Genomic DNA, 17,485 nt, shown 5'->3' with positions numbered 1-17,485 from the left:
TTTATCCCTTACTTACCTCATTCTCAGCACGATAGCTTTCTACATGTTTCCATGTTTCCCTGTGCGTGATCTGCACCTTTTTAAAGGTCTTCAAATCGAGTCTGTCCCACCAGAATTGGGGCAGATGGGTGGTAAGCATTCCAGTTAGGGATTTACTTCGTACTAGTAATGTTACATTTTTCACAACTGCATTTTATGCAGGATCATATAGCCCAATGAGGAGGGAGTTTGACTGGAATGCAACAGGTTATGAGTTTGAATCCTGGGTATGGAATTATGAGAGTCGGATTAAGGCTTCGGGGGGCCCAGGGTACTTAAAACAAGGGGGCCCTAAGGTCTAACATTAAATTTATATATATATATATATATATATATATATATATATATATATATATATATATATATATATATATATATATATATATATAATTATAATATTATATATAATAATATATATATACCTTGAAACGTTGACATGTTTGGAATTATGCTGAATTATTAATACACAGGATTTGTGATTTACCCTGGAGTGTTGCCTCATTCTTATACGTAACATACTGGTGATTATATATATATATATATATATATATATATATATATATATATATATATATATATATATATACATATATATATATATACAGGTTGAGTATCCCTTATCCAAAATGCTTGGGACCAGAGGTATTTTGGATATGGGATTTTTCCGTATTTTGGAATAATTGCATACCATAATGAGATATCTTGGTGATGGGACCTAAATCTAAGCACAGAATGCATTTATGTTTCATATACACCTTATACACACAGCCTGAAGGTCATTTAATACAATATTTTTAATAACTTTGTGTATTAAACAAAGTTTGTGTACATTGATCCATCAGAAAACAAAGGTTTCACTATCTCACTCTCACTCAAAAAAGTCCGTATTTCGGAATATTCCGTATTTCGGAATATTTGGATATGGGATACTCAACCTGTGTGTGTGTGTGTATGTATGTGTGTGTGTGTGTGTGTGTGTGTGTGTGTATATATATATATATATATATATATATATATATATAATATATAATGACACACACTACAATTTCAACTAGGGGAGGATCAGGTAGTTTATAATAAATATATATATATATATATATATATATATATATATATATATATATATATATATATATATATATATATAATACATATATGTATAATACATATATATGTGTGTGTGTATATATATATATATATATATATATATATATACCCATAACATTAACTTAAATTTCAATAACAAAAAAAAGGTAATGCAGCCTGTCTTACTCTTGCACTGCTGTGCTGATGAGAGACAGGCTGTGATGAGTGACAGACACACACAGAACAGGAGGAGAGCATGTTCCTTTCTCCTCCGCCAGTTATTACAACAACCTCCAGTCCACAGTAGCGGGTCCACTCGCGCCGAGGCTCTGCATGCCTGGGATCCCGCCTCCTTCCTCCCCTGCAGCCTGCTCTCCAACCAGTCACGGAGCCGCAGGCTGCAGATTCACTTATCATTGGACAGCAGTGCCGTCATTCGGCTCGGCTGCCCACTAAAAGTCTGCAGCATTAACGGCGGCTGCTTGATGGCTTGATGAAGTGAGCAGGTAGCGCACGTCGCAGATCGGATCGGTAATAGAGATCCGATCTGCGGTGGGTGGCCCTCTTACAGCGTGGGGCCATGGGGTACTTATCCCCAGAGCCCCCCCCTTAATCCGGCTCTGGGCATTATATTGAAATGTGTTATTTAAAAGGGCATTGTAACTGACTAACAACGCGCTCTCAAGTTAAGTGCGTGATGGTGGTATAAAGAGGATTTGTGTCCAAATTTTGTCATGCCCTCTCACCACGAGGTGGTGATGAGGGGGAGGTGCCAATTCTGTTACTAGCACAGGGGCACCAAAAAGTCTAGTTATGGCTCTGTAAGCACACAATACAATATCACAGCCAATGTTAAAATAATTGTCCCTATATTGCAGCGTATTTGGCCCCAAAATGGCCACAGCGCCTGATAATTTTCCAAATAATGCAGATTAGATTGTTCCAAGGCACTTGTAGCACTGTGGCCAGCATTGCTGTCTCATCACGGTTCTGTCCACCAGGTGCTGTCTGTGTGGAGTTTGTATGTTCTCCCACAGTTGGCATTGGCTTCCTCCCATACACATAGCGGAAGATTACTGTAAGTGTTTGTGGTAGAGGATTCAGAGCGTGGCAGTAACTGATCGGAAATAAACATTTCGGAACAGTGCTCTGTAATAGGTAAGCTCCATATAAATAATATTGGTAATTGCAATCAGAAGATTGCCAGTCTGTATGCACTTACCTGAGGTCTGCAAAGTGGCCAGCAAAGTCCTGTTTATTTCCGTAATTATTCATTACCTAAAAGTGCTACCACTAATGATTTGAGTGTTTGTCTCCATTAGCCTGCAATTTATTAGTATGGTAGTGGAACGCTGAGAGCAATAGTTCCTCTGGTGCCATCCTAAGCGTTTACCATTTACTTCCCGGGAACAGGATGGATAAAGACCTGAAGACATTACAAGAGGACTACAGACACATGAACCGATCCTGCTTCATCCTCGGGGCTACCGGGGAGACGGGGAAAGCGCTGCTCAAGGAGATCCTGCAGACTCAGCTCTTCAGTAAAATAACGCTCATTGGCCGGCGGAAGTTGGCGTTTGAAGACGAGGCGTATAATAATGTGGTAAGTGTTTGTAATAGTTATTATGTATTGAGTGTATAATGTTATATACCTATTTTGATAATATTACCAGGGTTGAGGATTTGCAAACTGCCCTCTATTTAGTTTTTGATATTTTGACACAAACTGTTAGAAAATGAACACGTACAATGGAGAATACACATGTTGTTGCTAGTGCTAGGATTACAGGCCGGCATTGATTACTTTCCTCTCGTGTTCTTCCTGTCTAGAACCAGGAGGTGGTCGATTTTGATAAGTTAGATGAGTACAGCGCGGCTTTCCAAGGACACGATGTAGGGTTCTGCTGCCTTGGGACCACAAAGGCAAAATCTGGAGAGGTGAGTACACCGCGTGTGTGTGTAATGTGTGCAGGATGAGTGTGTGCGCAGGACGGCGTATAAACGTTCTACACACCCCCAGGTACTTACCCCACACTGTAGGTGTGCACAGCATATCACCTAGTAGGGGAGCTAATGGCTAATGGCCAGATCAGTAGAAAGACAGTCCCTCAGAGAGAGTCTTACCCCCCGCAGTGTGATTGGGATGTACATTACGCCCCAGTACTCCTATATACAAAACCAGTGGACGCACACAATTGTTCCATTGATTCAATACACAATTTTTCAATACTAATAAATACCCTTTCGTTATACAACTATGGGGATCATTTCGAGTTGATCGCTCGCTAGCTACTTTTAGCAGCCGTGCAAACGTATAGTCGCCGCCCACGGGGGAGTGTATTTTCGCTTTGCAAGTGTGCAAACGCATGTGCAGCCGAGCGGGGCGAAAAAGTTTTTTGTAGTTTCTGAGTAGCTCTGGACTTACTCAGCCGCTGCGATCACTTCAGCCTGTCCGGTCCCGGAATTGACGTCAGGCAAACGCTTGGACACGCCTGCGTTTTTTCAAACCCTCCCTGAAAACGGTCAGTTGACACCCACAAATGCCCTCTTCCTGTCAATCTTCTTGTGATCGGCTGTGCGAATGGATTCTTCGTTAAATCCATCACCCAGCAACGATCTGCTTTGTACCCGTACGACGCGCCTGCGCATTGCCGTGCATGTGCAGTAGTAACCTGTTTGCTGCGCTCCGAAAAATGGCAGCGAGCAATCAACTCGGAATGACCCCCAATATCCAGTACATTTGTTTCATTCACACGCCACACATTATTCAGTCACACAGTACTTTAATAGGGGGCAATCCAGTCCTCGGTACTGTGCGGCAGCGCGTATAACAGAGTCACAGGACTCCAACATTCGCACATTTTCCTGCACGCCTCTGTGGGGTACTTGGGTAAAATGGTGTTGGCAGCCGTGAGATGCTGGCGTTCCAACTGGCATCGCTCCTCAGTGAGTTGCCCCCTCAGAGCGGCATTATTGCTAAACTTCATTGCAAAAATTCTCTCTCTTTCATGGAGCTCCCTCGTTCTATTAGTCTCTCCCAACATCGATTGCTCAGAACGTACTTACACCAGATGATTGACGTCAATAGGTCGACTGTTAAATGGTTGACAGGTTCAAAAGTTCAACATGCAAATGGTCGACACAACAAAGGTTGCCATATGGTTTTTCATGTGTTAGGGACCAGGGGGAGGGTTAGGGTTAAAATAAATACAATAAAAAATGTGTCGACCATATACATCAAATGGTATCCGTACTCTGGGGGTCATTCCGAGTTGATTGCTAGCTGCCGTTGTTCGCTGCGTAGCGTTCAGTGAAAAAAAACGGCTAATCTGCGCATGCGTATGCATCGCAATGTGCACGCATGTTGTACGGGTACGAAGTGCATTGTGTTTTGGCACTGGTTCTAGCGACGATTCCAATTGCACAGCCGAACGCAAGGAGATTGACAGAAAGAGGGCATTTCTGGGTGTCAACTGACCGTTTTCTGGGAGTGTTTGGAAATACGCAGGCATGGCCGGGCGTTTGCTGGGCGGGTATCTGATGTCATTACTGTGTCATTCGTCGCAGCAATCATCACACAGGATAAGTAACTACAGGGCTGGTCTTGTTTTGCACAAAATGTGTTTGCAGCCGCTCGGCTGCACAGGCGTTCGCACTCCTGCAAAGAGAAAATACACTCCCCCGTGGGCGGCGACTATGCGTTTGCACGGCTGCTAAAAACTGCTAGCGAGCGATTAACTCTGAATGACCCCCTATAGATCTACACTAAATAGGTCTACCACTAATGGTAGACATGCGTTACGCTGGGAGATGAGCTCATCTTCACACCGCCTCTGCCTATACTATGAACGGGTCCCGGGTCACATTGACCCGGCAACCCGTTCACACTGCTCCTGACCCGGGAATAAAGAAGGGTTATTGAAATTCCGGGTCAGGCGACCCGGGAACTCGGGAGTGACTCCTTTCACACCGCACAGCGACAGCAATATACCGGGTGTATACGGGGTTATTTGTGCGGTGTGTATGGGGTATTACAGACCAGGTGTCTTTGCCCCTGAATGCCTTTCTATGTGAGAGGTATCACTTAGAGTTTGATCCCTGTTCGAGAGCTCTGGCCCGTTATCTAAATGGTGGCAATATGTAACCCTTGATCTTGAGTTAATGGCTCCTTTATCTGGGAAGCTCATACAGGCTGATTGCTGGGGTTATGGAAGTCACTTTCAGCCATGCACATTTATATATTCATACGTTTATGTATTTCTGTCAGACCAGCAGAACGGGATTATGCAAAACGACTGAGTTAGAGGGAAAGGCAATGGGGAAGATCAAAATTGGAACTTTGTAGAAATTTTGTTACCCATAAAATCTATGTGCGGGTGCACCTAGATTGCCGATGAGAATACGTTTGTGGAGTAAGATTTAATGCTTTGAAAAAGGGCGGAGTTGTGCAGATTACAGAGTAGGTGCACTGGTCAGGGGCGTATTAAGAGCAGTCTCCGTCCGGGACCCCTCTTCTCTAGCAGGCAGTGACAGTAACTCTGAGCATTAGGTGGTGCACATATCTCTGGGAAAATGGCGTGGCGGACATTTTCCTGGCGATTTTCCCTACTGCTTATGTGCAAAACACTGGGAAAATGTCCACCGCACCATTTTCCTGGAGACTTGTGCACAACCTAGTGTTCAGAGGCACTGCTGCTGGACTCCTGTGGGGTAAATACTGTAAACATGGCTGCAGGGTGTGCAGTGTGGAACCTCTGGACCCAGGAGCCCGTGTGCACTGCACACACAGCAACCATTATAGATAAGCCACTGGCACTGGTGCAAATCATTTTGTGGAGCAGGGAAGAAACAAGATCACCTTTTTTTGCCAAGTATTATATTTAAAACCTGCGTGTTACGGAGCAGTAGGCAGAGTAAAAGACATGAAGACGCAGATAATAAACAGAACAGAGGCTATGACCTATGCATACGTTACAAACAAAGCAGCAAACAGGTAATTAGACATAGAGAGAAAAATAAAAAACATGTAAATCCCACCAAGGAATAACAAACGCAAAACGATGTAAATCTACAACTATAAAAAGCCTATCAGTATAAAGATAATACTCAGTTAGCTGCCTTTCTTTTTATTTCTGTTTTACGGCAAAACTAGGGTACGAGAGAAGAGGGCATGAATTCCGACTTGGGGTGAGGGAGGTAACGGGGTGAGGTGTGGAGAGCTCCCAGTGGCTCAGAAGGAATATTAAATCTGAATAGTAATAATGTGTGATCATAGAACATGCAGAAGAATCAAAGCTACAGGAGAAATAACAGCGTGCAGCTTAGCAGGATGAGCTTATCAGATGATGGGGGTCATTCCGACCCGATCGCATGCTGCACTTCTTCGCAGCCATGCGATCGGGTCGGAACTGCGCATGCGCCAGCGTCGCAGTGCGCCGGCGCATGGCAGTCATCGTTGCCTAGCGATCGCCTCTGAGACAGAGGCGGTCGCTAGGCAGGAGGGGGCTGAACGGCGGCGTTTAGCCGCCGTTTAGGGGGATCGGTCCGGCCAATGCAGGCGTGGCCAGACCGTTTGGGGGGCGGGCCGCTGCGTGAAGTGTCACGCAGCCAGTGGGAGCGACGAGTAACTCCCGGCCAGCCGCAGGAGCTGCGCTGGCCGGGAGTTACTCCTCAAATACAAAGGCATCGCCTCTGTGCGATGCTTTTGTATTTGTGCGGGGGGGCGGCACTGACATGCCGGGCGGACTAGCCCTGTGCTGGGCACCCCCCCGCATGTCTGAGTTAAGGATCGTAGCTGTGCTAAACTTAGCACAGCTACGATCAACTCGGAATGACCCCCTCTGAGTTGATTGCAGCAGCAAATTTGTTAGCAGTTGGGCAAAACCATGTGCACTGCAGGTGGTGTAGATATAACATGTGCAGAGAGAGTTAGATTTGGGTGGGGTGTGTTCAAACTAAAATCTAAATTGCAGTGTAAAAATAAAGCAACCAGTATTTACCCTGCACAGAAACAAAATAACCCACCCAAATCTAACTCTCTCTGCACATGTTACATCTGTCTCCCCTGCAGTGCACATGGTTTTGCCCAATTGCTAACAAACTTGCTGCTGCGATCAACTCAGAATTACCCCCGATGTGTTGATTGACTGACCTGCTTGGGCGGGTTAGGAGAAAAACCAAAGGATCTTTAAAAACCTGTACGCCGGTAATTTGAATAAAGTCCGAGGTCTGGGGTTATATGGAATGTAATTTGGTGGAAACTATGGTGGTCATTCTGAGTTGATCGCTCGCTAGCTAGTTTTAGCTGCCGTGTAAACGCTATGCCGCCGCCCACTGGGGAGTGTATTTTAGCTTAGCAGAAGTGCGAACGCCTGTGCAGCCGAGCTCTGCAAATACAGTTTGTGCAGTTTCTGAGTAGCTCTGAACCTACTCAGCGCTTGCGATCACTTCAGCCTATTACTGTCCGGATTTGACGTCATACACCCGCCCAGCGAACGCCCAGCCACGCCTGCGTTTTGCAGACACACCCTGAATACGGTCAGTTGACACCCAGTAACTTCCTGTCAATCTTCTTGCGGCCGTCAGTGCGACTGAAAACTTCGCTACAACCTGTGCACAACCACAACGGGCTTTGTACCCGTAAGACGCGGATACACATTGCGGCCCATACGTAAGCGCAGAAATGCAGATTTTTAGCTTGATCGCTGCACTGCGAAAATCGTCAGCGAGCGATCAACTCGGAATGACCCCCTATATACCTACATGGTATACACCTTGCAAACACCCCTAAAGTTATAATCTGAGGGACAGGGTGCATTTTTACTGGCGTTCTTAGCCGTACGAGGCTGGTGGAGATGTGGGTCCTATACAGGGTGCATTGTGATGTGACGTTTACACTTTTTCATAGCGTGCCTCTTCCCATACCTCCGCCTCCTCACACGCTGAGGTGCACTTGTAGTTAGAGAAGGCTGCTGCCTGGTGCAGAGCCAATACATGCACTATAATGTGCGCAGGGACGGTCATCGAGACGCAGCGATCCAGAACCAAGGCGTTAGGGATCACACCTTGTGCGCTCTTTGCAAACGGACTGCAGTGTATTTAAAAGGAAACACCATTCCACCAAATGTATAACACAGACTTTGGGGCCCATTTATCAACAAGTGATAAAACTCATTGTGAGTGATAAAACTTGTTGCGTATGATAAATGGTGCTCCAGCCAATCCGCTTCTGTCACGTGTTTGAATAGTAACAGCTGGGAGCTGATTGGCTGGAGCACCATGTATCATAAGCAAAACAATATTTTAATAGCTAATACTAGTTGATCAATGGGCCCCTTAGTGAGAATTGGGGCCCCTCATAATATTGCGCATTCTCCTGTCTGTAGTAATTGCCTTGATTTCTCCTTAATAATGAAAGCAGAAGTCAGCTATGATTACATTAACGTGCACTGGTTGCTCCGGGTTACAATACATTCCCTGTCCGCGCCATGTTGCTGAATATGCCTCCGATGTCATAGACGCGTTTGATGTGAAGTTCTCTTCTGTTCTGCTTTCTCGTCCATGGAAATTTTGCATGCTGTAATTATAGGTTAAATGCAAGATAATAGAGGGCTTACCATCGGCTTGAGGTCTTACCATCGGCTTGCGGATTTGTGAAAGTGTTTGGGATTAGGGAGATGCCGATTGCTCACACATCAATATTTCAACTTTAGCAAAGAAACTGCAGGAACAAAGGTGTGGACATATTGTCAAGCGGTGTCCATTGAGGAGAAATGATGGGTTAAGGCTGGGGAGGGGTGGGGGGGTGGCTCCTAAGCATCTCCCCGGCTTGTTCTTCAATGAGAAGGTTTCAGTTTAAGTAAGGACAATGAATGCAGGGACGCTGGCTTCTGATGGCTGGGGTAGCATTGAAATGAGATGACTGACTAATCAGACTGGGGGGGGGGGGGGAACCCAAGCTGACGGTATTTGTGTCACTTTAATTTCTTGCAAACAATGGAAGATGGCAGGACTCTATTAAGTAGTGTTTATTGCAGAAGCAAAGCCAGGGAAAGTAGAGGCTCACTTTAATCAAATGACACTTTAGCCAGCCAGAGATTTGTCAGGCGGCAGCGTGGGTAGCAGCCCTCGGGATTGGCCGATGGTACAAAGCTCCGGAGGAATGTTACATGTGAGAATCGGGACCGATGACAGTCACAGACCTTATATATAGAAAGGTTAGTTCCACGCTGGAAATCGAATCAAATAATCAGTGCAGTTTAATGAATGTTACCGATGACAGAACGTGAGGTTACTAAAGTTTCTTCTGTATACACTGACGTTAAAAGGGAGTAAAACATAAAAAAAAAAAAAATAGTGGAAGCAAATAATTAATGGAAATTCAATTTATTGATGGAATTGCGTTTAATTAATGAGATGACTTTTACTGGCAACGATGTATCAGACTGCTTAACCCTTTCAGGGTCAGAGGTGTAATATATTTTGTTTAAATTTACCAATCTTTGTTTTGTCAGTTGCCCGGGGAAAAAAATTGCTGTATACAAATAATTCCAAATTTACATTTATATTCAGTCCATGGTTAAAAAGGCTCAAAGCCCAGCAGCCAACATAAAAAGACTTAGCCATAAATAACAATAATTATACAATGTACGGGTGTAATGGATAAAGCTGTTCCTCAGGCATAGAAGTGGTGACTGGGTAACAACATAGGGGGGTCATTCCGAGTTGTTCGCTCGCTAGCAGTTTTTAGCAGCCGTGCAAACGCTATGCCGCCTCCCACTGGGAGTGTATTTTAGCGTAGCAGAAGTGCGAACGAAAGGATCGCAGAGCGGCGGCAATTTTTTTTGTGCAGTTTTAGAGTAGCTCAAAACCTACTCAGCGCTTGCGATGACTTCAGACTGTTCAGTTCCTGTTTTGACGTCACGAACACGCCCTGCGTTCGCCCAGTCACACCTGCGTTTTTCCTGCCACGCCTGCGTTTTTTCGAACACTCCCTGAAAACGGTGTTTACACCCAGAAACACCCACTTCATGTCAATCACCCTGTGTGAAACTACATCGTTCATTGTAATAATACATCGCGCGTGCGCATTGCGCCGCATGCGCAGAAGTGCCGTTTTTTTGCCTCATCGCTGCACAGCGAACGAATGCAGCTAGCGATCAACTCGGAATGACCACCATAGTACTAAAAGCTACTTTGTTCTCAGAATCTATGGTGGCGGCAGGAAGCGAGGCCACAAATGTGGTAAGGTCACAGCTTTGCCCCACCACTTGGGGACGTCCATCCGTCTCCTTTCCAAATATTCCAATCCTTGTGTTGAGTATTACCCACTAGCACTTCACAAAGGAGGGCTTTCTGCCTGACAGGGGGCAAGACGCTATGCGTTCCAAGTGTAATACCGAAACACTACGCTAATTAGATACAGAAGGGGGGGATGTATCAAGTCTTAGAGACCGACAAAGGGCAGAAGTTGCCCAAAGTAATCAACTTCTAATTGTCATTTCATAGACTGTGCTAGTTAAATGACAGCAGCCGGGATCTTATTGGTTACTTTGGACAACTGCTCAACTTTATCTCTATCCAGAACATCCAAACCAGTATTCCTGCCATCTAGTGGCCCCCCGGCGTGCAAAACACTTGAATTCTCCCCATAGTGGTGAGGAGCACTGTTAGTCTTTTATTATATAGGATATTTTGCAGACTATTCTATGTATTTATGTCACTTGCATAGTATATATCGTACAGTATATCATGCTTTGTGCTTTACAGGCTGGCTTTATCCGCGTGGATCACGATTACGTTATGAAGTCCGCGCAGCTGGCAAAATCCGGCGGCTGCAAACACTTCAATCTGGAATCGTCTAAAGGGGCCAATAAGGGGAGCAGCTTCCTCTACCTGCGGGTTAAGGTCAGTAGAGAGCAGAATAATTATTTGTACAGTGACTTTGCATAGAGTGCGTCTTTCTCATAGAGTGCGGCTTTGTGTATTCAGGGGAGTGTAACTTGGGTGTGAGCTAACCACATGACTCAGCGTTCGATCTCCGTCTCCAGAGATCGTATGATAAGAATACTGTTAGGCCCCAGCCAGGGGTATCTATTGCTTTCAAATTTAGTAAGTCACAAATTCTGATAAACTATATAATAATCAGGCTCTCCACCAGGACTATATTGATCATGGATCTCTTATTACTTACAATAAACAATATAGCAAGAAGACCAAAGAGCACATCGTCTCATATGGAATAGCCTACGAGTTGCAGAAGTCCATGCGTTTCAGGTGATTTAGCCGCAGAGTTAAAGCGGAAATAATTTTAAAAGGTAAAACCAGCCTGGTTTTGCCTATTAAATTATTGGCGCTTTAAATCTACAGATAAATTGACTGAATCTTGCCTTAAAGGGCAGCGGTGTTGGGCGAATCCTCCCGGCACCTACTTGAATTCCCCCCAATATCTCTGAAGCTGAGATGCTATATGAACTGTTACTATATGTAATGATAGACAGGGAAGTGTCATACTTCTTCCTACGTGGTCTTATTAAATAGAGAAAAGCTTTAGTCTCAGCAAGAACATGGGCTACAGCGAGTATCTTGAGCGCTATGGGACGCACGTAATGGTAACTAGCGGACGCGCTATATTCCATCTTTGTTTAGGGAGAAGTTGAAGCTGAAATAGAAGAATTGGCCTTTGAGCGGTATTCCATCTTCAGACCTGCGTAAGTATAAAAGTCACGCCATTAAATATAGGCAATTATCTGGTTTAATTGCCCAATAATTGAGACTATCTTTATTGTACAGGCTTGGCTTATGGTAATTGATACTATTAATGATTTGTTTATTAACAAATCACATTTATAGCCGCAGATTCTCTTAACCCGTATAACGGCACATTGAAATGAGTGTATACGGGATGCAGCGGAGGACAATACAGAATACAGCATGCTGTGGCTTTGTGATACACCGGGGCAGATGTATGAGCATTAATGTGCCCAGTTGGCTTTTATTACTATAAATATATTGGCGATTGTGCTCCCTAACCCTATAAATCATTGGGCTGCAGAGCTGATGCTTCTATGCAGGTCTCTGCAGTGGGTATATACAACATTACGTGGGTATATTGGGCCTAATTCCAAGTTGATCGCAGCAGAAAACTTGTTAGCAGTTGGACAAAACCATGGGGGTCATTCCGAGTTGTTCGCTCTGTAAATTTCTTCGCATCGCAGCGATTTTCCGCTTAGTGCGCATGCGCAATGTCCGCACTGCGCCAAGTAAATTTGCTATGCAGTTAGGAATTTTACTCACGGTTTTTTCTTCGTTCTGGTGATCGTAATGTGATTGACAGGAAGTGGGTGTTTCTGGGCGGAAACTTGCCGTTTTATGGGAGTGTTTGAAAAAACGCTACAGTTTCTGGGAAAAACACCGGAGTGGTTGGAGAAACGGAGGAGTGTCTGGGCGAACGCTGGGTGTGTTTGTGACGTCAAACCAGGAACGACAAGCACTGAACTGATCGCAGTGGAAGAGTAAGTCTCGAGCTACTCAGAAACTGCACAGAGAAGTCTTATCGCAATATTGCTAATCTTTCGTTCGCAATTTTGATAAGCTAAGATTCACTCCCAGTAGGCGGCGGCTTAGCGTGTGCAAAGCTGCTAAAAGCAGCTAGCGAGCGAACAACTCTGAATGACCACCCATGTGCACTGCAGGGGATGGCAGATGTAACATGTGCAGAGAGAGTTAGATTTGGGTGGGGTGTATTCAAACTGAAATCTAAATTGCAGTGTAAAAATAAAGCAGACAGTATTTACCCTGCACAGAAACAAAATAACCCACCCAAATCTAACTCTCTCTGCACGTTACATCTGCCCCACCTGCAGTGCACATGGTTTTGCCCAACTGCTAACAAATCTGCTGCTATGATCAACTCTGAATTACCCCCATTACTCCTTTTACTTTACTTCTTGCTGTGAACCCTTTTGCACGACCTACACAAATATTTTACCCTCTAGTAAATGAGTTCACGTATGTTCAGCCTGTTGCACATCATTCATCTATAGTCTAGAGTGGTGACAGTCACATGTAAATGGTATTGCACGCAGTTTTGGACCACGTTGGACCACTAGTGACTGATGCTCGTGGGGCAGTGAATTACGGACGGTGTAAAATGAAATGACCGTGACGAGATCCACAATAGGTAGGTGGAGCTCTCCCGCCAGGCTGCACCTCCTACCGAGCAGCGGCCAATCAGAGCTCAGTAGGAAGCACAATGTGTAACATTGTGTGACCAATCACAGTGCAAATGTAATGCATCCTTGTGATGGCTGATTGTGGAGTGTGGAGGCTGCAGCGGATTGTGGAGACTGTGGTTTTGAACCTTTGCTGGTTATAGTGCTATTGGGAGGCACATGAGGCATGATGTTGGTGTACAATGTTATGTAAGGTGTTATGAGTCTGATTAGGGGCATTTGAAGCGTTCTAGGTCAGGTGAGGCTATACGATGGCAGGCAAGGCTGTATTGGGTTATTTGAGGTTTCTGGGGCTATACAAGGCTATATGGAGGATGGTGATGCTATAGTGAGGTATACGGGAACTTACGGTATGAGGGTTGTATCTGCAGTATATATTAGTTATCATTTTGGCTATACTCTCCCCCTTACCCCAGCCTGCATGCTACTACTCATAGTTATGCTTAATAAGCTCCACAGGTGTTTCCTTTATCTTTAGCCTGTTCACACAAGTCACCCCCCCACCCGATAATGTGTGCTGTAAGGGTGCTGGTATAAACCTTTGCCAGAGTCCACACTCGTCACACTGATATGACTGTACTGTAGTGTTTCTTTTGTTGCTCTGTAAATCCACAAATTGGCAGCAGTGATCTGTTTCTCAGGACGATACTGACTCTGTTTCTGCTTCTGTTGCAGAGTTCTTATGGTTGACCGGCAAGAGTCCCGTCCATCAGAGTGGTTCGCCCGGAAGATGCTGGCCCCAATATCCTACATGTTCCCTACGGCGTACTCCGTGCCCATCACTACATTAGTCAAAGCCATGGTGAATAATCTTGTGCTGCCGAGCGACAAGAAAGTGGAACTCTTCGAAAACAAAGCCATACATACACTGGGGGCATCGGGCAAACAGGAGTGCAAGTAGTCATTGGGGTGATAGGAACCAGTAGGCACGAGCCCAGTCATTGGGGTGATAGGAACCAGTAGGCACGAGCCCAGTCATTGGGGTGATGGGCGCCGGGTGTGGATCATTAGAGCCACAAGCAAAGGGCTACAGTCTATAGGTCGACCACTAATGGTGGACAGGGTCAAAAGGTCAACAGGGTCATTAGGTGTACATGAAAAAGGTAGACAGTAGGAAAGGTCAACAGAGTCAAAAAGTCGACACATGAAAAGGTCAACATGACAAAAGGTTGACACACCATTTTTACGTTTTTTTGGTGTTGTTTTCGCGTCATTCTTCGGGCATGGTGCCCCGCTGCGCTCGGCACAGGTTACTATTCTCAATCGTAGTCCACGTGGCTGGTAAAGTATGAAAAAGTTGATTAAGATGCTAAAAAAAAAACCAAAAAATTGTGTCGACCATTTGAACCTGTCAACCTTTTGTATCTGTCTACCATAAGCACTGTTGACCTTTTACATGTCAACCTATTGACCGCGTCAACCTTTTGACCATGTTGATCTAATGCATGTCGACCATTATTGGTCGTCCTAATGGTTGTCGGCATTTTCATGGTTGACCTATAGTCCGGGTACCATGGGAGCCAGTAGGCATTGGTGCTGCCAGTGCGGTGCTGAATGTACAATACCAAATTTTATTTGAATGTTATTTTAGGGAATTAACATAAAGGGAAATATATTTGTGCAATTAATTACATGTCATATTTACACTAAAGGGCCGCCTATTGCCAGGTTACCTTCTCTGTGCACGGTTACAATTAGCGCTGTTATACGCTTCACCGCTCCTTAAAACAATTACAAGAACAGGCGTAGAAATCTCGGGTAATACATTTCTGTTATTTTAATGACTCAAAAGGGAAATTTATTTGCCTATAATTCTAAGTAATAACTATTGAGTGGATCGATCATCATAAAAATATATAATCAAAGAGAAATGTATGGTTGCTATGGAGACTGAGGGCCAGATGAATTAGCCTGCGCAGTGAGCCAAGTGCTGAGCTTTCCGTTATGTAGCCGCAACATTTAAAGAGGCAAAAATTACCTGGATTTCTCTTTTTAAAATAAAGAATGACGCTTTAAATCTCATGGCTTAATCCTATGAAAGCGCAGCATTTTCCACGTGGCGCAGGCTATTATGTTTGGCCCTGAGTATAGATACTATAACAACTACGTACAGCTAAGGTGTGGGCTTATGTAATGCATGTATGTCTTATTATGTACTGTTCCTTTCATACTGAATAAGTGCCTTCTGCTGGGGAACTGATATTCTTTTTAATTATTTTTTAAATAAAGTGACTGTGTTGGTGAATAAATATAATGCAGAAATATGCTAAGACGTTACTTTTACTGCATTTTATTTACAACAAGTTAATATAATAAATGTGCAATATGGATAGAATGTATGTATTATGTGGAAAGCACTCTTATCTGTGTAAGTAGAAAGGCCATTGGGGGTCATTCTGAGTTGATCGCTCGCTAGCTACTTTTAGCAGCCGCGCAAACGCATAGTCGCCGCCCACAGGAGGAGTGTATTTTCGCTTTGCAAGTGTGCGATCGCATGTGCAGCCGAGCGGGACAAAAAAGTTTTTTGCAGTTTCTGAGTAGGTCAGAACTTACTCAGCCCTTGCGATCACTTCAGCCTGTCCGGTCCCGGAATTGACGTCAGACTCCCGCCCTGCAAACGCCTGGACACGTCTGCGTTTTTTTTCCAACCACTCCCAGAAAACGGTCAGTTGACACCCATAAACGCCCTCTCTCTGTCAATCTCCTTGCGATCACCCGTGCGAATGGAATCGTCGCTAGAAGCATTGCCCAGCAACGATGCTGTTTGTACCTGTACGCAGCGCATGCGCATTGCGGTGCATGCGCAGTAGTAACCTGATCGCTGCGCTGCGGAAATCGGCAGCGTGCGATCAACTCGGAATGAGGGCCTATGATCTGCAGGGGTCAGTATACACACAGCCAATCAGAAGCATCTAGACAGCGCTACCCTCATGGTCATCATCACAGATCTGTACACCTGGCTGCCAGAATCCGCAACAGATGCTTCTGCGCCTATAATGCGTATCAGGGGATGCGTCCAAGCCTCACGGGGGGGGGGTGAAATTGATTACTATGTGAAGTGCTGTTGGAATGGAATGGGAATGGTCGTAGCAGCAGCACATTGCGATAGCACATGTTCATCTTGCACCCCCAGAGAGGTCACAGTAAAGATATCAATGTTTCATTCATGCATGTTTCAGTAATGTGCGCCGTACCTCCAGAAGCTTTCTACACTATGGGGAGAATTAAATAGCGCACAGGAGATTTAAAAACCCTGTGGCTCTGAGCTTTCCTAAGGAGAGAAAATGAGATGTGGTGATTTCTAGGTGAGACACTGGGGGTTATTCCGAGTTGATCGCACGTAGCAACTATTTGCTGTTCGTGCGATCCCCTATGTGGGGAGTGTATTTTAGCATAGCAGGGCTGCGATCGCTTGTGCAGCCCTGCTCTGCTAAAAAGGTTTTGTGCAGAACAAGACCAGCCCTGCACATACTTACCCAGTGCGACGGATCCAGCGATGAAGGTCCCGGCTGTGACGTCAGACATCCGCCCTCCAAACGCCTGCGTTTGCCTTATTACGCCCGGGAAACGGTGAGTAGACGTCCCGATCCTCCTTCCCGCTGTCAATCTTCTTGCGATCGGGCCTGCGATCGCTTTCTTTGCTCCCGGCGTCGTTGCCTGGCGCAATGCGGGCCGCGCACAGCTGCAGTTCTCACCCGTTCGCACCGCAGCGAAGAACCGCTGCGTGCGAATGGGTCGGAATGACCCCCACTGTCTTTTTTTCTTGCACCTCCAGAGCAAGTCTGTTTTTTCTTAAAATCCTAAGAACTAATTAAGTCATTGGAAGTTTGCGGTTAGCTTATTTGGTAATTACTTTCCAAATCGGTGTCTTCTTCATCCACCATCGGGAGACTGCAGTAGTGGTGTGTACTGTGTATAAGTATGTGTGAGCGAGTGTGTGACCCCTGATATCAGTGTGACCTCCCTGTGTGTGTGTGACACCCCTGGGAGGCAGCGGCAGGGAGAACTACATCTCATAGCAGCCACCTCCCTTCCCTGCAGTCCACTAGCCTCCCAGCAGCCGCCTCTCCAGTAGGAAGATGGAGGGGAGACCACCAGGAGTCGCTGAGAACAACGGACCGGTAAGT

At 45.2% G+C, this 17,485-nt stretch overlaps 1 protein-coding gene across 1 annotated transcript in view; it reads left to right on the top strand.

Annotated features, from left to right (window-relative positions):
• Positions 1 to 15,635, top strand: part of HTATIP2 (HIV-1 Tat interactive protein 2) — a 65,101-nt gene extending 49,466 nt beyond the window's left edge. The window contains exons 2-6 of the mRNA XM_063946377.1: positions 2,539 to 2,728; positions 2,956 to 3,063; positions 10,894 to 11,031; positions 11,773 to 11,834; positions 14,034 to 15,635. Coding sequence (XP_063802447.1) covers positions 2,539 to 2,728; positions 2,956 to 3,063; positions 10,894 to 11,031; positions 11,773 to 11,834; positions 14,034 to 14,259 — 724 coding nt within the window. The 3' untranslated portion in view covers positions 14,260 to 15,635. The remainder of the gene's footprint in view (positions 1 to 2,538; positions 2,729 to 2,955; positions 3,064 to 10,893; positions 11,032 to 11,772; positions 11,835 to 14,033) is intronic.
• Positions 15,636 to 17,485: the final 1,850 nt, after the last annotated feature.

Source organism: Pseudophryne corroboree, chromosome 11, assembly GCF_028390025.1.
Source record: "Pseudophryne corroboree isolate aPseCor3 chromosome 11, aPseCor3.hap2, whole genome shotgun sequence".
NCBI classification, from domain to species: Eukaryota; Metazoa; Chordata; class Amphibia; order Anura; family Myobatrachidae; genus Pseudophryne; species Pseudophryne corroboree.
Note: the sequence above shows the minus strand (reverse complement) of the source record. Positions and strands in the feature narration are given on the sequence as shown.